Raw genomic sequence first — 18,470 nt, forward strand, 5'->3', positions numbered from 1 at the left:
CTATTTTCAGTCAGTACTTTCTTGAAAGCCAGCTTTTATAACATCTAAGTATGCATGCATATGATAGATGCAGCCATTTTTTTGGAATGTATACGCATGGATATACTGTATGTTTAAAAAAATTCTGACTATTGTCACTTGATACTAATAGGCAAGATAAAAAGGTATATATTAAAAATAGAGTAGGCAATACTACTAATGGGAAAGGCTGAAAACTCTAAATGCTTCAAATGTGCTTCCCCAGATGCAGATCTGTTTCACTGCATGTGGAATTGTCCAGAGGTATAAAACTTTTAGCAAGAAATAGGCCAATGAATAAAAAACGACTTATGATATTGACATCTCCCCTACACCAAAATGAGCTCCTTGGGACATATATATGTCATCAGTCCAAAACAGACCCCCATCGGGACAGAGATTGTTGCTAGCCAAACTAGCAGCAGCCATTCAAAGAAACAATTCTGTCCCAGTGGATCGCATCCAACACACTTACACTTTCTCTATTTCTACCTAGAATAGCCTTCCTGTTTTGGATGGACTGGCATGAAATGTCTCTTAAAGACAAACATGCCAAAATGTTTTTTTAATGTATGGTTGCCCTACAGTATGTTAAGTCTCTATCCCACACGCAGTCAATGCACCACCCCCTCCACTGGATTTAGTATCACCCCCTCAAGTCCAATCCTGGCCACAGTCTTCTCTTAGTCTGACATCTGAAGTCCTGGGTGGGAGTAAAGTGATGCCAAGCAGCTGCAGCAACTGTATCAATTTGCACAAAATTTGCGCCCCGTCTTATCAGCACTGTATCATACCAGATACCAAGGGTGAGATTCTATGGGATGCGCTAAATGCGCATGTTTTATTCGCGCACCACATCGCTGCAAATCGCCTTTTTCTAATTCGCACTTTTCAGCCAAAATTCGATTATTTAATGTGATGCGCATTGGAGGCTGAAAAGTGCGAAGAGGGGCGATTTGCGGCGAAGTGGTGCGCTCTATTTAGTCCTGAAAATGTGCGATTTTCATGTCTGAAAATCGCACATTTGCAGGACAGCGCAAAGTGTAAAAAAAAAAACGAGCGCGGGGTCCCCCGCCCGAGTATAACCAGCCCCGGGCTCACTGAGCCGGTGCTGGTGACATAAAATCAGGGTCCCCGACAAATAGGGGTCCCCTTGATTTCATGAAACCAGCACCAGGCTCAAGGTCTGGCGCTTGTTCCCAAAATACGGGGGACAAAGTGACTAGGGGTCCCCCGTATTTTAAGAACCAGCACCGGACACAACCAGCCAGCAGGGTAATGCCACAGCCGGGGGAAACTTATTATATAAGCTCCCACGGCCAAAGCATTAACCCCCTGGCTGGGCAGGGGTCCTGGGGACCCCCCCAATGAAGGGGTCCCCCCCCCTCCAGGACTTACCAGCCCATGCTGATAGTCCGGGGCTGTCCCCGATGCCCCTGGGCGGTGGGCATCGGGCTGATGGCTTGTGTAAAAAAAAAGAAGTCAAACTATTGTTTTATACTGGCGAACTATGAGTCCCAGCAAGCCTACCCCGCATGCTGGGACTTGGAGAACCACAAGTCCCAGCATGCGGGGCATTAAAGGGCCCGCTGGCACTTGTAGTTCAGCAGTACAAAAAATAGTTAACAAAATCACACTGACACACTGTAAAATAAAAGTTTAATACACACAAAACACACGCACACTGATACTTACCTACCTTGAGCCCGTAGGTCGGTCCCTGGGTCCGTCCTCTGGGGCTCCAGGGCAGAAGAGTCCGGTTCCGGGGCCTTGGTCCTGGTTCCGGGGCTGGTCCTGGGGTTCCGGGGCTCCTGGGCTGCAGAATCCGGGGTCCGGGATCCAAGGTAGTCCCCAGGGGTACCTAAGGAAGCAAATCCAACTCACCTGGTCCCCGGCGACGACCTCGGAATCCTCTCCGGTGACAGCGCTGCTCCAATCTGGTATCCGGCTCGCAGGACTTTGACAGGCGCTGAGATGTTTCCTCCTCGGCGTCTCTGCACAGAATGATTTCTTGGCCAATCAGGAGCCGAGAAACTCGGCTCCTGATTGGCCAGAAATCATTCTAACTAGAGACGCCGAGGAGGAAACATCTCTGCTCTAGATGCGCTGAGATGTTACTTCCTCGGCGTCTGTATTCAGAATGATTTCTGGCCAATCAGGAGCCGAGTTTTTTGGGACCCCTAGTCACTTTGTCCCCCGTATTTTGGGAACCAGCGCCGGACCTTGAGCCTGTGCTGGTTTCATGAAATCAAGGGGACCCCTATTTGTCGGGGACCCTGATTTTATGTCACCAGCACCGGCTCAGTGAGCCCGGGGCTGGTTATACTCGGGCGGGGGACCCCGCGCTCGTTTTTTTTTCATTTTAACCCTTTCTTTTATTTTTTACAGCAGAACCCTGCACAGAACATTGCGATCTGTGCAGGGTTCTGGCTAATTCGCCAAACAGACCCTGGTCTGAAATAAGTGCGATAATTAGGCACCTAAAAAATGCGATGTGCAAATGCGCATTGCATTAAATAAGCGACTTGTATACTTTTCTATACGAAAACATCTGGATGCGATAAAAATGCAAATTAATCTCGCAATTTTTATCAGCATACCTTAACGCACATAATATGCGATTTCAGTCCCTTAGCGCATCACATTAAATTTGCGATTTCTATGAAAAATGCGATATCGCCATTTTGTGGTCTAATTACCGCAAAAAAAGCAAAATTGCATCCCATAGAATGTCACCCCAGGTGTATGACCTCACTCCTTATTACTTGTGCCTGGTAAACCATGTTTATTATACCAATATATTAAAATATATACATCCATAACACTTCCATTTACAAAATAAATATAAATACCATTAAAAGTTATGCTTATTATAGAACAGAACTATTCCATAAATTTTAGAGTGTTAGAAAATTGAGAGAGTTTGCCAGGTAAATTGATTTGTCTCTCCAATGCAACAAATAGGCTGGAAAGAAACTCAAAAATGTCAAAACAAAGGTTAGAATAAAAAATACAAAATAGCACCAGTCATTTAAAAACATAATTAATTGATTGGGAAATGCAAGACATTAACATCAAATTTATTGCTACAAAATGTTAGGAATTTTGTATTTCATTTAATAGATCAGTCCATATACTAATTCCAGGCACATCATAGTCCCCGTCATGACTTTTCAGGGTCTGAAGTCTGGTTAATATAGATTCTTTTACATCATCAGACACTTTCGAGAGGAATTTATAACGATGTATCAGACCATCAAAAGAAAGTTCAGGAGCATTACTAACCCATCTTCCAGAAGAGTCTTGCTCCATACCACCACCCAGCTGAAATAAGTTATCCAAATAGGCACTCCGGAATTTAGAGCACCTAGAACTTAAACTTGCCATGACCCTGCAGCTTACATTTAGGCAGAAGCCAGTCCATGTAAGATCATTTGAGAGAAGCCAGTCCAAAATAAGTTCAGACAACCCACCCTGCTGCTGGGAACTCAATGCACTATCAGACAGCAACATAGATGCTATCAGGTGGTAGACATGTGGTCGAGAAATCCCAACAAGAACATCTGAGACAACAGACAACTTCTGGTTATCTTCCAACACCTTTAATCTGCCATCCAGGCTGCTCTTCAGTATTTCAGCTTGGGTTGTTACTATTGGATTATCCATTGATTCATCGGAAATTAAAAAGGGTAGAGAGAGGAAGAGTTCTGAAGCCACTTTCTGTGATATGGTGTGGTGTAGACCCAAAGACTCAATATCCTTGGAGTCAGATTCTCGGAGCAGCTCAAATAGATGTTTGAATACATGAATGGGAACCGCATTGTTCTGGAGAAGAGACATACACAGAATTGCCTTGCCTTTTCCAAGGTCATTGAAAGTTATGCACTGATAATTCTTCATGATAACACGAAGTTCCTCATTTTTTACCATAAGATGACCATCAATAACATTTTTGAAGGAGTTATTGGCCTTGAACCGATGGTGGACATGTTGAAAATAACTTCCCCATTCAAGAGCTCTCTGTACATTGAGGACATCCCAGTCTTTGATATGAACACTTCTTGTCAAAGCTAGGACCTCAAGAAAGTGGTCTAAATTTTCCAACATGGTCTTCATCTTCCCAGCCATGGTGCAGTGCCTCACCTAAATCACAGAGAAAATAATACTTATGTAACACTCTGGCAATTACAGGTTATTGCAGAAGACAACACTATAATTGCTGTAAGCATACTGTTCCCCTAACAAAGAATCCTTCTATGGTTTTCAGCTATGTATTTCTGTTACCAGGCATATTTGTTAATTGACCTATTGACTGTCTGGATTCAAGTGATTCTAGTCAAGAGAAAAACATAAACATATACATACAAAATACTAATTGTCATCTAATGATGTACACACCTCTAATGAGGTTAATTATTGAGATGTTTATGGTATAGATCACTGGTCGCCAACCCGTCCCTCGCAAGCTACTGGTACCTTGCGGCAGCGATCCGGGTGGCTCGACCATTGCCTGCTGCCCACCAGTCTCTCCCTTCCTCTCGTCTCTCCCTCCCTTGATCGCCACTGCTAGTTCCGAGGGGAGGAGAGCTACTGTGTATCCCTGTGACTGGGCCGCCATCAGCCAATCAGAGCTTGCGGGCCGGCTGCCCATCAGAAGCCGGCCCGTGAGCTTTGATTTGCTGATGGCCCACTCACAGGGAAGTGAGAGACACACAATGTGCTGTGTGCTGTGCTGCTCTACTGTAGTGTCCACTAGCAGCAGTAGCGGATGAGGAGCACACAACCAGGCCAGCCAGCCAGCAATAACGGTGAGTGCTGGCCCAGTGGGTGCATATCTGGCACTATTGGGGGCATATCTGGCACAGTGGGGGCATACTTAGCACTGTGGGGGCATATCTGGCACCATAAAGGGCATACCTGTTTCTGGCACTGTGAGAGCATAAGTGTATCTGGCACTATTTGGGCATATGTATATCTGGCACTGCACTATTAGGGGCATATGTATATAACACCCCCATTTTCATTGCCTGCACCCCATGTGGCACTGCACTATTGGGGACATATGAATATCACACCCACATTTTCAGCACGCGCAGATGTCCCTTCTCCTCTGCCTCCAGATGTATGCTGCATATCGGACATTCATCTCTGGTCGCTGATGAAAACGGGACACTGAGAAATATATTGCACCGTGTGTACACAGCTTTACTCTTCCCGCTGGTGCTTTATTCTAATCCACCACCCTGCAGCCTAACCTCCCCTATTCTAAGTGCTGAACCCTAACAAATGCCTTCCTCCCTGCAACCTAAACCTCACTGCCTCCTTCCCCAGCCTAAGCCTAGCACTCCCGGCAATGTTACATTTGGCATCCTGGCAGTCGGGATTCTCATTGATGTTGGGATTCAAGCACTGGTCTCCTGGCATTAGTTGGAATGGAGGCATCGGAATTTTGAACGCCGGCATCCAAACTGCACACACACACACACACATAGTATATACGTTAATATTAAGAAGCCTTAAGGTGGCCATACACACGAAGATTTATCTGCAGATCTGTCTGGTTGGAACAAAAACCTGGTTATGGGTGAGAGCAAATGACAGTTGACCATTTGCTTGGAAATGCTGGAAAACTGACAAACTGTCACTCATCCATAACCATGTTTTTGTTCCAACCAGCCAGATCTGAAGAAATATCTTACTAGTGTATGGGCACCTTTATTCTTCTTTAAGATCTTCTGAGCTGTTGCATCCAGGCACATCACCTGCAGCAATGTCTCTACGGATCATGACACATTACAACCCTATCAAGTTACTGTATGTGATAATAGAATTGCATTCCCCTCAGAAATGCTGCACTTCATATGAAAACCTAAGGCTCACAGTATCAGAGAGCATAGTAAGAATCACATTCAGTATACAAATGCATGGAAGAGACTGACAAATAGGAACATTTTCAGAAACAAATCCTCTTTCGTTGTTTGCTTTAGAACAGAAAAGTATCCCAGCACATCAGATGCTATCGGTGACTCTGCTAATTAATGGGACATTGCTTTTATCACTAAATCTATAGATTGAAAGCTTGCGAGCAGGGCCCTCCTACCTCTATGTCGGTTTGTTACTACCTAGTTTGTTTTATCACTGTTGTTTCCAAGTGTAAAGCTCAATGGTATATGCTACGCTATATAAGAGAACTGTAAATAAACAAATAAATACAACTATACAGGTGTCACTGCCTGGTGGTGGTCAGATTCCAAGCGTCTCCGTAGCGACCAACATGTCACTACACAGTATTCCTCTGAAGACATCTTCTCCCGGGCAAGCCTATGTATAAATGCAATTATTTCGATGAACTGCACCCAGACCTTGCTGAACTACAACACGCAGAATAACTTCCTCTGAGTATGATTACATATTATTGTTTGTATTAAAAATAGCTTTATTAAACATTGACTTTTATCAGGCTGGCCCAAAGACTATCCCTAATCCATAACATGACACTTTATAGACATAATAAGATAACACACTGTGTAGAGTTGGGAACACTGGACTATACTATTATTATGGTTAAATCTCTAAACTATTCTTTCCCATGAAAAAGCAACCTCACTCATGTATTATAAGGAAGGAAGGGGACGGGCTACAGAAGGTAATATAAGTCTATGGAGAATGCATTAGACTTATAACAAACACTTAGAACTCTCACTGTCCACAATATTTACCTTCTAATTCAGTCACACAGCACCCAGGCCGCCATCTTTGTTGCGGGCACGGCCTTCCCTCAGGCTCACACGCTGTTACTTTGCCCTGAGCAGGGCTCACCATGCCCCCTTCTGTCAGACGATCGAGTCGCAGCCTGATGACGTGTCACCAACACTAAGCGGCCACCACAGCCAGGACATATTGCCCGGAATCAAAATGGCCGCCGGAAACTTTTGGGTTACTGCGGCGCAGGTCCGGTGTGCGTAAGTGTGACGTCACAGGCCAACGGAAGACGTCATTTCTGAGATTTGGAGAGGGCAAGAGAGACTGAGAGACGATGCCGAAGTGCTGCGTGGTCTTGGATTGTAGGAGGTCGGAGGGAGGCATAGAAAGTTACTACAAGTGAGTATAATATGAGTGCAGCAGCGCGGTGTACGGAAGGCGGGAGCGGCGGCTCGGGGGAGGGTGGACCCCTGGGGAGCACCTGGCTGTGTATAGCCACCCCGTCGGGGCCTCGCCTGTTCTAATGTAGCGACAGCTGAGGCGTATTGTAAGTAAGTACATGAGGCCGTAGATCTGGAGGGGATGGAGAAGTTGTTGCTGTCTCCCATCCCCTAAAATTCTGGATCTCAAAAAGTTGCTGATTTATACCTTGGCTAAGACAGGCTGCTACTGCAAGTGGAGATATGTAGGGGCCTATTTACTGCAAGTGGGGATATGTAGGGGCCTATTTACCAGAATCGGGGGGGGGGGGGGGGTGTTACCCGATTCTGGTAAATAGGCCCCTACATATCTCCACTTGCAGTAGCAGCCTGTCTTAGCCAAGGTATAAATCAGCAACTTTTTGAGATCCAGAATTTTAGGATGGGAGACAGCTTGCACCGGCCCGACCGCAACAACTTTTTGAGATTGATACAGTGTGCGTATATATATATATATATATATATATATATATATTTGCCAGATCACCCAATACTTTACTTGCTCTTCTGTCTTGCCAAGGCTGCAGCATGTGACCGCTCTTCACACTTATCGCGCATTGGAACATGCAGTGTGTGTACAATGTAATGCATGTGTAATCTCAGGGACGCAATTAATTTTAAAGGTTGTTTTACATTCTGTTGTGTGTATTTTTTCCACCCCCCCCCCCTTCAGTACACTATGTATCTCTACACCCACTTCATAATTTATATGCACATTCATACACCAACTGTGGTTTCTACTACACACTTTGCCAATGTGTTCTAACCACTGAGTTCATGAGTTGAATTCTACCACTGCCTTATTCGTGTGGACTTGGTAAGGTTCTCTCTGCCCAAAAAGTCCCCCTAGTGCGTTTGTATCTACATTTGCTAGGGAATACAGCGGGTGAAGTATCAGGCAGTGAAATGAGCAGAGAAGTTTCCTTTATAGCAACCAATCGACTTTCACATATCATTTTATAGAATGTAGTGTTCATTCCAGCACCCACCAGCTTTGGAAACCCATGCAGTTCCTGTTCCCTGCCTGGGCTGTCACTGTCTGCTGTGGTGTTTCTAGCACAGGTCTGGTTTTCATATCAGTGCTGATATACAGACCACACTGTGCTAGAAGCACTACAGCAGACAGCGACACCCCAGGCAGGGAACAGGAACTGCATGGGTTTCCAAAGCTGGTGGGTGCTGGAATGAACACTACATTCTATAAAATGATATGTGAAAGTCGATTGGTTGCTATAAAGGAACGGTACTTGTTTCCTAGAACGGCCACAACGATTTAGATCGTTGTGGTCGTAAGATAAAAAATCGGATCGATCGCATCGCATGCGATTTGGTCGCATGCGATGCGACCGATCCGACCGACCGATTTTTCACCCGATTTTTTTTTTTTTTCACATGATTATTTTCAATTGCCCCCCCAAATGTTACTAAGTGGGCTAGACCCCACGATAGACGTCAACCCGAAGCGTGGCGAGCGCAGCGAGCCCGCGAGGGGCGGCGGTGCGCGTCCTCCGACCTTTTCATTCCCCTACTATCCACTAGGGCGTGGAGTGAGAATAGAATAGTGTGGCGAGCGCAGCGAGCCACCGAGCCCGAAGCGTGGCGAGCGCAGCGAGCCCCGCGAGGGGACGCGTATAACTTCACAGGTATACGCGTCCCCTCGCGGGGCTCGCTGCGCTCGCCACGCTTCGGGCTCGCTGCGCTCGCCACACTATTCTATTCTCACTCCACGCCCTAGTGGATAGTAGGGGAATGAAAAGGTCGGAGGACGCGCACCGCCGCCCCTCGCGGGCTCGCTGCGCTCGCCACGCTTCAGGTTGACGTCTATCGTGGGGTCATGGCGGGCACATAAAAAATGTGAAATGGGTCATATTGGCCCATTTCACCTTTTTTATCATTTTTACCTATGTGAGATGGACTTAATCAAGCCCATCTCATCTTGTGCCATTATAATGGCACAAGACCGACCGATTTCAATGTTAAAAGATTTTTTAACATTGAAGTCTATGGAAAAATCGGGTCAATCGGTCGGTCGCATCGCGGCCGATTTTAATTGGTCGCGACCGACCGATTGACCCGATTTCTGTCAATCAAAGGGAAAAAATTGTAAAAAATCGGCCACATCGTGAGGATCGTGTCCCTTAATTAAGAGCCACGATCACTCACGATTGTGGCCGTTCTAGGAAACAAGTACCAAGGAAACTTCTCTGCTCATTTCACTGCCTGATACTTCACCCGCTGTATTCCCTAGCAAATGTAGAAACAAACGCACTAGGGGGAGTAACTGCATGAGTTTTCAAAGCTGGCCGGGTGCTAGAATAAACACTAGAATGTAATTCAGAAGTGTTACCTTAAAGCTGATTGGATGCTCTGAGCAATGTCTCCTCTCTTCACTACTTGATACAGATCTCCCTGTATTCCCTACCTCCTGTAGATACAGTACATACTCTTAAAGAGACTAAATACTACTGGGGCCTTTGATGTGAATGGCTAAATAATCTGTAATTTTCCGCAGGATATGTGTGTACTATATGAATAAACACTATGAATTGTAATTTTATTTGTGTACCTGTTTTTGTTTGTGTCTGTGTCTGATTAGGTTTCCTTTACATGACAAAGTGCGGCTCAAGCAATGGCTGGCAAACATAGATATGGAGAATTTCTTCCCCACCAAAACCCAGTATCTGTGCAGCAAGCACTTCAAACCTTCTTGTTTCCAAGTGCGCTGGGGTGTCCGCTATCTCCGACATGATGCTGTTCCAACCATTTTCTCATCCAGTGCTGTGGTAGGTGTTTTGTGTTCACAGGTGCTAAATATTCATTTGAAGATCATTGCCCATTTAATTTTGTTTGCTCAACATACTGTAGCATGGAGCACTTTTATTGGAGGGTTCCACATGTAGAAATGGCAGCTAGGTCCTGATTCAACAAGTGATGCAACCGTTCAGTCAAGAGCCATTTGTCCCTTATACTTGGTTCCTATGGGGCTTGTGGTGCAATGCAGTTTCACTTAGACCAGGCATGTCCAACGTTGGCCCGCCAGATGTTTTGAAACTACACATCCCAGCATGCTTTGCAATAGTTTTAGCATTCTCTAATAGCAAAACTGTGGCAAAGCATGCTGGGATGTTTAGTTTCACAACATCTGGAGGGCCAACGTTGGACATGCCTGACTTAGACAGACACCCCCCTCTAATAGAAAGTACAATACTTGGAATCATTAAGAAACTATAGGCATAATTGCAATAACCTTTTACTGATTTGAGGGGGGGTGGGGAGAGAGAGCGAGCAAGAGTTGTGTGCAACCTTTTTATCATCCCATACAACTATATTTATCCAGCGTCTATTTGTATAATTCTGCTATGTGTCCTCCTACATCTAGCCTCAGTATGTTGCACAGCAGGAGATACCTGGTGTGGGTGTAAATGAGCTGTAGAACTGCGCTAGTGTTGGAGTCTATATTTTTGTATTATTAAAAATGCGTCTTGCTCGCAACATTGTGTGACTTGGATGCACCAGAAGACAGTGCTGATTAGTTTGATATGCGACTGGGTCTCTGTGCGAGTCTGACACACCATTGAACTTGACATGGAAAGCAGCCACTGCATTGGCATCCGGTTGATAGGTCTACAATGTCTAGGTCAACATTAACGTGCTTTTTTTTACCGTTTGCTATTTGGGACTTTTTAATAATTTAACGTCCATGTGGGCTTCAGTTGGGTATGGTAAAGTGTGCCGAGGTAGCAGAATGGGGCACCATCCCTGAAGCATGGCGAGTGTACGCACTACACTAATTTAGGGACCATGTCAACAGGTGTCAACATTGATGACAACCCCCCCCCCCCCCCTCCTAATTTCAGCCTATTGATAGTCTACCTGGACACTAGACCACACCCCACTGCATCGTAGTACGCAGATTTGGAGACTCAGTCGCACACCGATCTACAAGTTTCTGCATATAAGAAGCCCAACACTATCCGTCTCATGGAACCACGACTGAAGCAAAGATGTTTGAGGACACACCGGCCGGGATGCAGTTTAAATCCCGGTGGTCGGGATCCCGGCGTTCGAAATCCCGACACTTTCTCCCCCCGTGGGTGTCCACGACACCCTCGGAGGGAGAATAAATTAGTGTGCCGAGCGTAGCGAGGCACCGGGCCCACTGCGTGGCGAGCGCAGTGAGCCCGCAGGGGGGGGTGGGGGGGCGATCCCCGTCCCCCCTTGTCTGGATTTCGGGATTCCGGCGTCGGGATTTTTCATGCCGAATCCCACCGGCCCAACACATGTTCAGTATTATATAATTTTCTAACATGGTGTCCCCTTCTGTAAAATCACTACCTGACAACTGTTGATGGCCTTTACCAGCTCTTTCAATACATAGATCTTAAAACCTTTCCATGCTCCTGCAGCCATATTACTGAGCTCAGCGGTGTGTTACACTTCATCTCCAACACGCTGTCTGTTCTATCCTTTAGGAAAAGCTGACATTTTCATATAGCTATTTAGGGGGTGATACATCTTCGTCATGGATAATTGAGTATACATCTGAATCCAGAGATTGTATGGTTGTCTTGCTAATATCTTAGATAATATAGCATATTCGGGTCAACTTAGACGTGCCCGTGATATATGGTTATACAATGCCAGTTTTAATCTCTTGTAGGATAGGTCCTTTTTAGATGCACATTTATTTAAGTAACTTGGGATTTGATGTGAACTTTTAGACCTATAACCACGATTATTGTTCTTTGTGGTTATCCATCCTTAAATATTGGGACAAGCTCAATGTCATTTAAGTAAAATATTAGATTGGATTCTTTCAGAAGAAATTTAAAAAGGTTTAGATCTGACATTTAAACCATAGATGTGTCACAGGTAATTGCACAGTCATTTTGGAGCAGTGTCCCAAAAGTAGCTTGTTATACCCAGCCACTGAAAGGTTCCCGAATTTAACAGCCGTCTGGAATATCAATGATTAAGTAAGAGTTAATTGAGAACATTTTATCAAAAGCTGTCCGCAGAAGAAAGTATTACATATAGAACAATTGAACATTTGTTCTAGTTCAGTTGAGATTGTCTCCGAATAAGACACAGGATGGTATTCAAATTTTATGAGTTCCCATTGTTGCAACTCTACTGTTTTGAGTGCACTTTAACCCCTTCAGTGGTGTGCTTTTTTTTTTTTTTTTTTTTTTAAGGTAGCACTCCCCACTGGGCGAGGGTTTTTTTTTTTTTATTTTATTTTTTTTTTTTTTTAGAGGGAGCGCTCCTTAAAAAAAACCCCACCATGCTGTGTCCCGGGACCGGGCAGTGCCGCTGAGCACTATGTCAACATCTGTCCCCCGGCAACCCGGCCCTGCCCCCGGCAACCGGCGTGATGTCGCACACTGTCACAGCCATGCAGGGGAGGGGAACGGCGGAAGGGGCCAAGTGCCGGAGCGCTAACCAGCGGCAATCCGGACACTGAAGCATAGCCCGGAAAATTCTCGGTATTACCAATGAAGGGGTTAATTATCACATCTAATTAGTTAGGGGTTAGCCACATAAAGCGGCTAAACACAACTTAACCAATGGATGCAGATATAAAGTGTTATTTGGCTGCCCAAACTACCTACTTGTAGGACGCTCAGCTGGCTGCCTCCATCGGGTGCAATCTGAAATGTATCTGCCGCCATTAATGGGTGTCGGATCAGAGCAACCATTGAATGGCCCCTATAAACTCCCATTAATTTAGACGCCCATAAAAACCATTGCATTCCGCCCAAAGAAAGAAACCACTTCACTTGCCTCTCATTTGTATATGTGTCTCTGCTTTTGCTGCTGTAACTATTTATTTACCCATGTTACTGCAGTGTAAGCCAGGAAACTGGTGATCAGGGGGCTTATTGTTCTTTTTCCTATGTTTCAGAATAGAACACATGCTGCGAAGCCTAAGACACTGGCATCTGCTCAGGCTGCAAATGGTGAAGTCTGCATACCTAGTGTTTCACATGTAGGCATCGGCGAGACTCTGCCTCTTTCCAACACACTGGCGGTTACACTAGATCCAAACTCGTCAACCAGTCAGATGTCCATAGACGGAGCACAGGTGTTGCTCAAGAATACAAACGCACTTGCTGTTCACAATACAGTGATGGGTGCGGTGAATTTGGTACCACTCGTTCATATCGTTGAGTCCTTTGATGGGTTGTCTTTGGCTCTGGCACCCTCTCAAGGCTTTCCATCTGTAGCGTTACCCATTCAGGTGACGGGGGCACAGCAGATTCATGAAATGCCACTGGTGGAGCCAGTAACGATCCTTTCGGAAGAGCAGCTAGCATCCACATCATTGCAGTGTGGCTTTTATAATGGTCAAGTCTTGCAGTGTGCTGGGGAAGAGCTCCCCACTTTTATTGCGGTGAGCGAGGATTCCGGTAGCGGTGCTCTAGTTATAGAAAACATATCGATAGAGCCGTGTTTTGAAACCGGAGTGCCAGCAGCGCCACCAGCATCAATGTCTGCAGAAGATTTAATGGCCTATTTAGAGACCATGCAAACGGCCACCGTTGTCCCTGCTGTTTCGACAGGCCCTCTTCCACCATTAATGCCTTCTCCTGAGACTGTGCTGTCAACCTCCATCACAAGACCCATAGCGTCTACGGTTCCTATTGTGTCAAAGCATGGAAAGGAGGCATCTGTCACCATGTCGGAACCACTTTCTACGGACCCTCCAAAAGAACCAGATGGAGTCTCTGAAACGTTATCCACCTGCGATCTGGTGTCTGTAGTGGTGAACTTGCAGAATAAAGTGAAAGTTCTTCAGCACAGACACCAGAAGCACTGCTCCAAGCTGGAGGCCATAGAAGGTGTTGTTGAGCAGCTGAAGACTGAGAACTTAGTTTCAGAAGAGAAGATGAATTTGCTGGCATTGGTAAGTCAGCAGCCCTAGAAAAAATTGTGTGTGTCTGTAGATGAAGCCTCGGCCAATTACTAATAGTGGGTGTTTAACAGGACGAGCTCTCTTACTTCATTTTTTCCTTAATTTGTTGCAACTTTATAACATGTTGTCTTTTTTATTTTCTCTTTCCCCTTCTTTCTTTTAGGCTTCCATGAATTCCACCCCTGCATCAGCTGAAGATAATACAATTGCGATTGTTTGTCAAGATGACGACCAAACCTTGATGTAGTCTCTCCCTGTCCAGGGTGAAAACCAGACTGTGTATCCCATAACAGAGCAGTGATCGATTCCATTTCTGTTCTAAATGTGTTGCCATAGTTATTAATTATAAGCCCTCAGCTTAGCATATAGGCATAAGGACCCTTCACTGCTGTATCAAGAGAAGACTACTTTTATAAATGGTGTTTTGCGACTAGTCTGTTTATACAGTGTCCTTAGTAATTGTTTGCTTTTCTAGTTTTTTTGTGTTTTTTTTTTTTTTTTTTTTTAGAGCATTTGTTGCTAAATGTCCATGTCCCAGCTGTAGCTTTGGGTCACTGTGGGCAGTCTGTGGCAGGACGGTAGCTTCTATAAACTGAAACATGGTGGGGATGGCTTCTGCTTTGTGTCCTTTACATCAAGGTGCTGTCCTTAAGCTTTGCAACCTGGGCATTAAAATGAGTGAACCCATCCAGGTTTTTGTGCTCTGTTTTCAGATGATGCACCCATTGTAGAGTATGGGAATTTGGCACCGTATAAGTAACCTTTGGGGATTTGTGCCACTGTAAGGTGTATCACAGATGCTCCCACTTCTGTCCGCTTATGTGTACCTATCACCTGCACACAGTTTCGGCAGCCACGGTATTGGCTGAATGACTATACATGTGAATAAAGCTAGAAACCAGAAGATGTTACAGGTGTTCCGTGAACTAACAATACATATTCCCAGTGGTGTCACAGGTTGCTAGCGACCTAATAAGCTTTGTACCTGTAAAAGAACAGAGAGCGGCTGACTTAAAGTAGTTTTAGTTTGGTAAACCTTCAAATTAGAGATCTACAGATCCGAATTTACCTGGAGCCAAAACATGTGACAGTCAATAAGATCCCGTTTTGAGATATCATTAAATCCGGATCTGCACATCTCTACTTCAAATGTTTCAGGTGGGGATCCTCGCCTGTTCATGAGCAGCTCTAGCTCAGATTAAGGTACGGATGCTATCCTATGTTACGTGAGGACAGGGAAGATATTATTGTAGCGAAATCTTTCACATAAGATGCTCCATTTTTCTTTTTCTGCCATTGTTCTTTTTTATGTTTTGACTGATCAGCTGTTGTATGCAATTTGAAATTAGATTTGTGAAGTAAAATCAGATACAAGAACTTATGAAAGGCATAGTTGCCATTGCTTTGTGACTTCATGCACGGTGACGGATTCTTTATAATTGGATAGATGGCGCTGTTGTGCCGATTGCACTTGCCGCAGAGATTGCTACTGTGTGAGTAACTGGAGAAAATATAGAAATACATTTCTTTTGCAAGCAGGGATTGTGGAAAGGCTCGTTATGCCCCCTCTCTGCATTCATTCTCCTGTGTCATGTTCTTACTATCCCAAGTTTACAATCCATTACAGGAAACCTCTTTCTTCTCTATAATCCTTTTTTGCTTCTTTTTAAGATTTATACAACTTTAATACTCTCTTAATACCGGTGTCAAATATTAGGCCGAACAATGTTCTAAAAAAACCCACAGACTGTGGCTAAGGGGGGTATTCAAGGCCGTGCCCCTGTCCCGATCTCGCTTGGCTCGACTGGAGCACGGCAGTCGGGATTCAATGTCCCGGGCAGCGAGAAAGGGGCGTGGCCGTGAGTTGAGGGCGGAAATAGAGGAGCTCGCCTATTTCTGGCTTTTCTCGGCAGAACGAGCCCGATAGCTTGTGATGTCGGGCACGTTCTGCGGTGAAACCCTGTTCACTGCTGTCGGGGAAGACCGCATTGAATAGGGCCCCGCAGCCATCTCCCCTGTCGGGAGATGGCTGCGGGAGCACGACAGTGTTTGAATACCCCCTCAAAATCTTACCTAACTGGCCCGCCATGTCCTATTAGTAGATAAAGGTGATATTATGGTCAAGTAAAATGAATCTCTCTTGATGACCGAAATATCCAGCTCACAAGTAGATATGTCATCAGCAGGCATCCAAAGTACAATAAATTGTAAATCCGTTTACCAGATTGGAGATAATCATAGTTTAATAGTAGTTTAGGCTGAAATAAGATGTATGTTCATCAAGTTCACACTTTGGTTAAGAGGGTATGTTGTACCCTCCGCTTTGGCAAAGAGTAAACTTAAAAGAAAACTAAGACGTTCTTCAGTGGATACAGGATGTCCCGATGATCACTTAAAACATTATTTAATGTGTATGAGACCCTTTTAAATTGTGTTTTATGATTGATTATTGATTTTTGTGCAATACTACTTGAGCTTTACTGAAAACTTGAATCTTTTGTTAAATTATAAAATTATTTTTCCTTTTATGGTTTTCTTTAATTTGTCTTCTGCGTCTGTTTTCCATTGCGCTTTAGAAAGGAGTATTTACATGTAAGCTGCCTTACAGACTAGGAATGTAATCTATGGGCTGTAATAACAGTTGCATTATGGTAGATACACAAGGCACATAAATGTCATGTTTATAAATGGGTAAATGCTGTTCTGTGCTATCGTGCTAAGGGAAAGTAATTTGGTTTCTGGGAGGGATGGAGGTTGCTCTTTCCTGAGTGTTTGTGTTAGAATGTTCCTCGTTACGTGCTAATGTATACAAGGTTCCCTATATCGGGGAAATATGCAAGGGCGCATTTACTACCCAGGGGTGTGAGATTCTACTCTTCTACAAATTCTCATGTGGACATAATCAGTAGTTGACGTGTATTTTTATTAGATTATTATTATTATTATTTTTTTTAGTAAGAAAGTACACTTGATATATGTAATTAAATTGATGTCCAAATACAGGGGGTTATTCTGGTTGGCTTGCTAAGAAACTTTAATTCGCTGCTGTAACGTCGCCTGCCAGGGGAGCAAATGCCCGGCCCCCACACCTTCTGCACATCCCCGCCACTTTGTGAATGGATGTTTTTTACATAAGCATCCATTCGCAGGGGAGCGTATGGGGATCAAATAATTTGATGGTTACCGACCAATGATTTATTTATTTTTCCTTTGTTCGCAAACATGTTGTCAGTCTTGACCTAAATTTGTGCCGTCTGAGAACCCAAAAATAGTGGGTTCCTGGAGCCCCTAGGTTAGGTCCTTACTTAACCTTTTCTGCATCCCAACGGAATAAAGCCTTCTCTCCACTTCTCCCCAGCATGGCACATGTGGGTCGGGGAGGAAGTATCAATCGGCCCACTCGCATAAAGCAAGATGCATATTTACTAGAGAAGACATGATTCTGAATCCGAGACTGTACGGGACTTCTAATGGCTGGGAACAGGAGGCAGCTGGTATAAGGCATGTGCCAGCCCCTCCCTCCCTGCATGGCACATACCTTATACCAGCTGCCTCCTCTCCCCAGCCATTAAAAATCCCGCACAGTGAGCCTCAGTGACCTCCACAGCAGTGCAAAGTCAGGAGCACAGCATTCTGATACACATGACATACACATACTACATATATGGGCACACGCAGAAGATAGACCTGGGCTCGGGATGATGCTCTGCTGGCACCCAGGCAGTGCCTCAGGGGCCTTCTCTAGACGTAGTAGGCATTGACTAAGCCCCAGCTTGGCCAGCCTTGACCAGGAAGTTGGCCCTATTCAGAAGTAGCTCCGCTGTGCTCACTGGGACGACTCTGGGAGAGCGCAGCGTGGCGGCAGTATGTAGGAGAGCGCTCCCTGCACCACCATCACTGTGGTGCACATCCTCCAGCAGCCAAGGGGGCAAAGGAGGAGGAACCCCAGCTTGGCTCCTGGGCAGCTGCTCTTCTGCGCCTGGTTCCCGGGCAGCCACACATCATAAACCGGTATAGTGATTGGCTGCCGGGCAGCCACTGCACAATGATTGGGTCACAGCCACAGCACATCCTCACGGATCCCTTCAGTTTGACAAACTGAGTCCCTGGTGACCAATTTAGAGTAAAATATGCGCTATAGCGTGTTTTTGCAAACCTTGCTGTACAGTAATATAGTCCAATAACTGCTTTACTGTATGTCACATGCAGTAATGTACAGTATGCTTTACAGATGAGCACTGGGCTACAGAATAGCTGAATACAGATTATATATGTTTAGGTTCGCTCTGTTAAGGTGGGCTAAGCTCAGCATACATTTCCATACTGTATCCCCGGGGCTGAATGTGAGACTGTAG

The 18,470-nt window shown here is 45.0% G+C and overlaps 2 protein-coding genes across 3 annotated transcripts; one reads left to right on the plus strand and one right to left on the minus strand.

Annotated features, from left to right (window-relative positions):
* Nucleotides 1–2,807: 2,807 nt before the first annotated feature.
* FANCF (FA complementation group F) lies at nucleotides 2,808–7,125 on the minus strand. Of its 2 annotated transcripts, none has more exons than XM_083159648.1 (2): nucleotides 6,738–7,125; nucleotides 2,808–4,161 (listed from the first exon to the last, which is right to left on the minus strand). In XM_083159648.1, the coding sequence occupies exon 2, from the start codon at nucleotides 4,144–4,146 to the stop codon at nucleotides 3,115–3,117; it is 1,032 nt and encodes a 343-aa protein (XP_083015774.1). In that variant the 5' UTR covers nucleotides 4,147–4,161; nucleotides 6,738–7,125; the 3' UTR covers nucleotides 2,808–3,114. The 2 variants fall into 2 exon arrangements, with proteins under 2 accessions (XP_083015774.1, XP_083015775.1); XM_083159649.1 differs by lacking the exon at nucleotides 6,738–7,125 and adding an exon at nucleotides 6,119–6,243.
* LOC146035931 (uncharacterized) lies at nucleotides 6,921–16,292 on the plus strand. The gene is made up of 4 exons (XM_083159647.1): nucleotides 6,921–7,119; nucleotides 9,796–9,982; nucleotides 13,105–14,106; nucleotides 14,279–16,292. The coding sequence occupies exons 1-4, from the start codon at nucleotides 7,055–7,057 to the stop codon at nucleotides 14,360–14,362; spliced, it is 1,338 nt and encodes a 445-aa protein (XP_083015773.1). The 5' UTR covers nucleotides 6,921–7,054; the 3' UTR covers nucleotides 14,363–16,292.
* Nucleotides 16,293–18,470: the final 2,178 nt, after the last annotated feature.

The sequence above is a fragment of the Crinia signifera genome, chromosome 9 (genome assembly GCF_055691185.1).
Source record: "Crinia signifera chromosome 9, ASM5569118v1, whole genome shotgun sequence".
NCBI lineage: Eukaryota > Metazoa > Chordata > Amphibia > Anura > Myobatrachidae > Crinia > Crinia signifera.

What these genes read in the sequence shown, in the direction of transcription:
- FANCF (XM_083159648.1), bottom strand. Translation starts at nt 4,146, where the DNA reads ATGGCTGGGAAGATGAAGACCATGTTGGAAAATTTAGACCACTTTCTT.
- LOC146035931 (XM_083159647.1), top strand. Translation starts at nt 7,055, where the DNA reads ATGCCGAAGTGCTGCGTGGTCTTGGATTGTAGGAGGTCGGAGGGAGGC. An exon ending in TTTTCTCATCCAGTGCTGTG is followed by an intron (nt 9,983 to 13,104) that starts GTAGGTGTTTTG and finishes CCTATGTTTCAG; the next exon opens with AATAGAACACATGCTGCGAA. An exon ending in AGATGAATTTGCTGGCATTG is followed by an intron (nt 14,107 to 14,278) that starts GTAAGTCAGCAG and finishes TCTTTCTTTTAG; the next exon opens with GCTTCCATGAATTCCACCCC.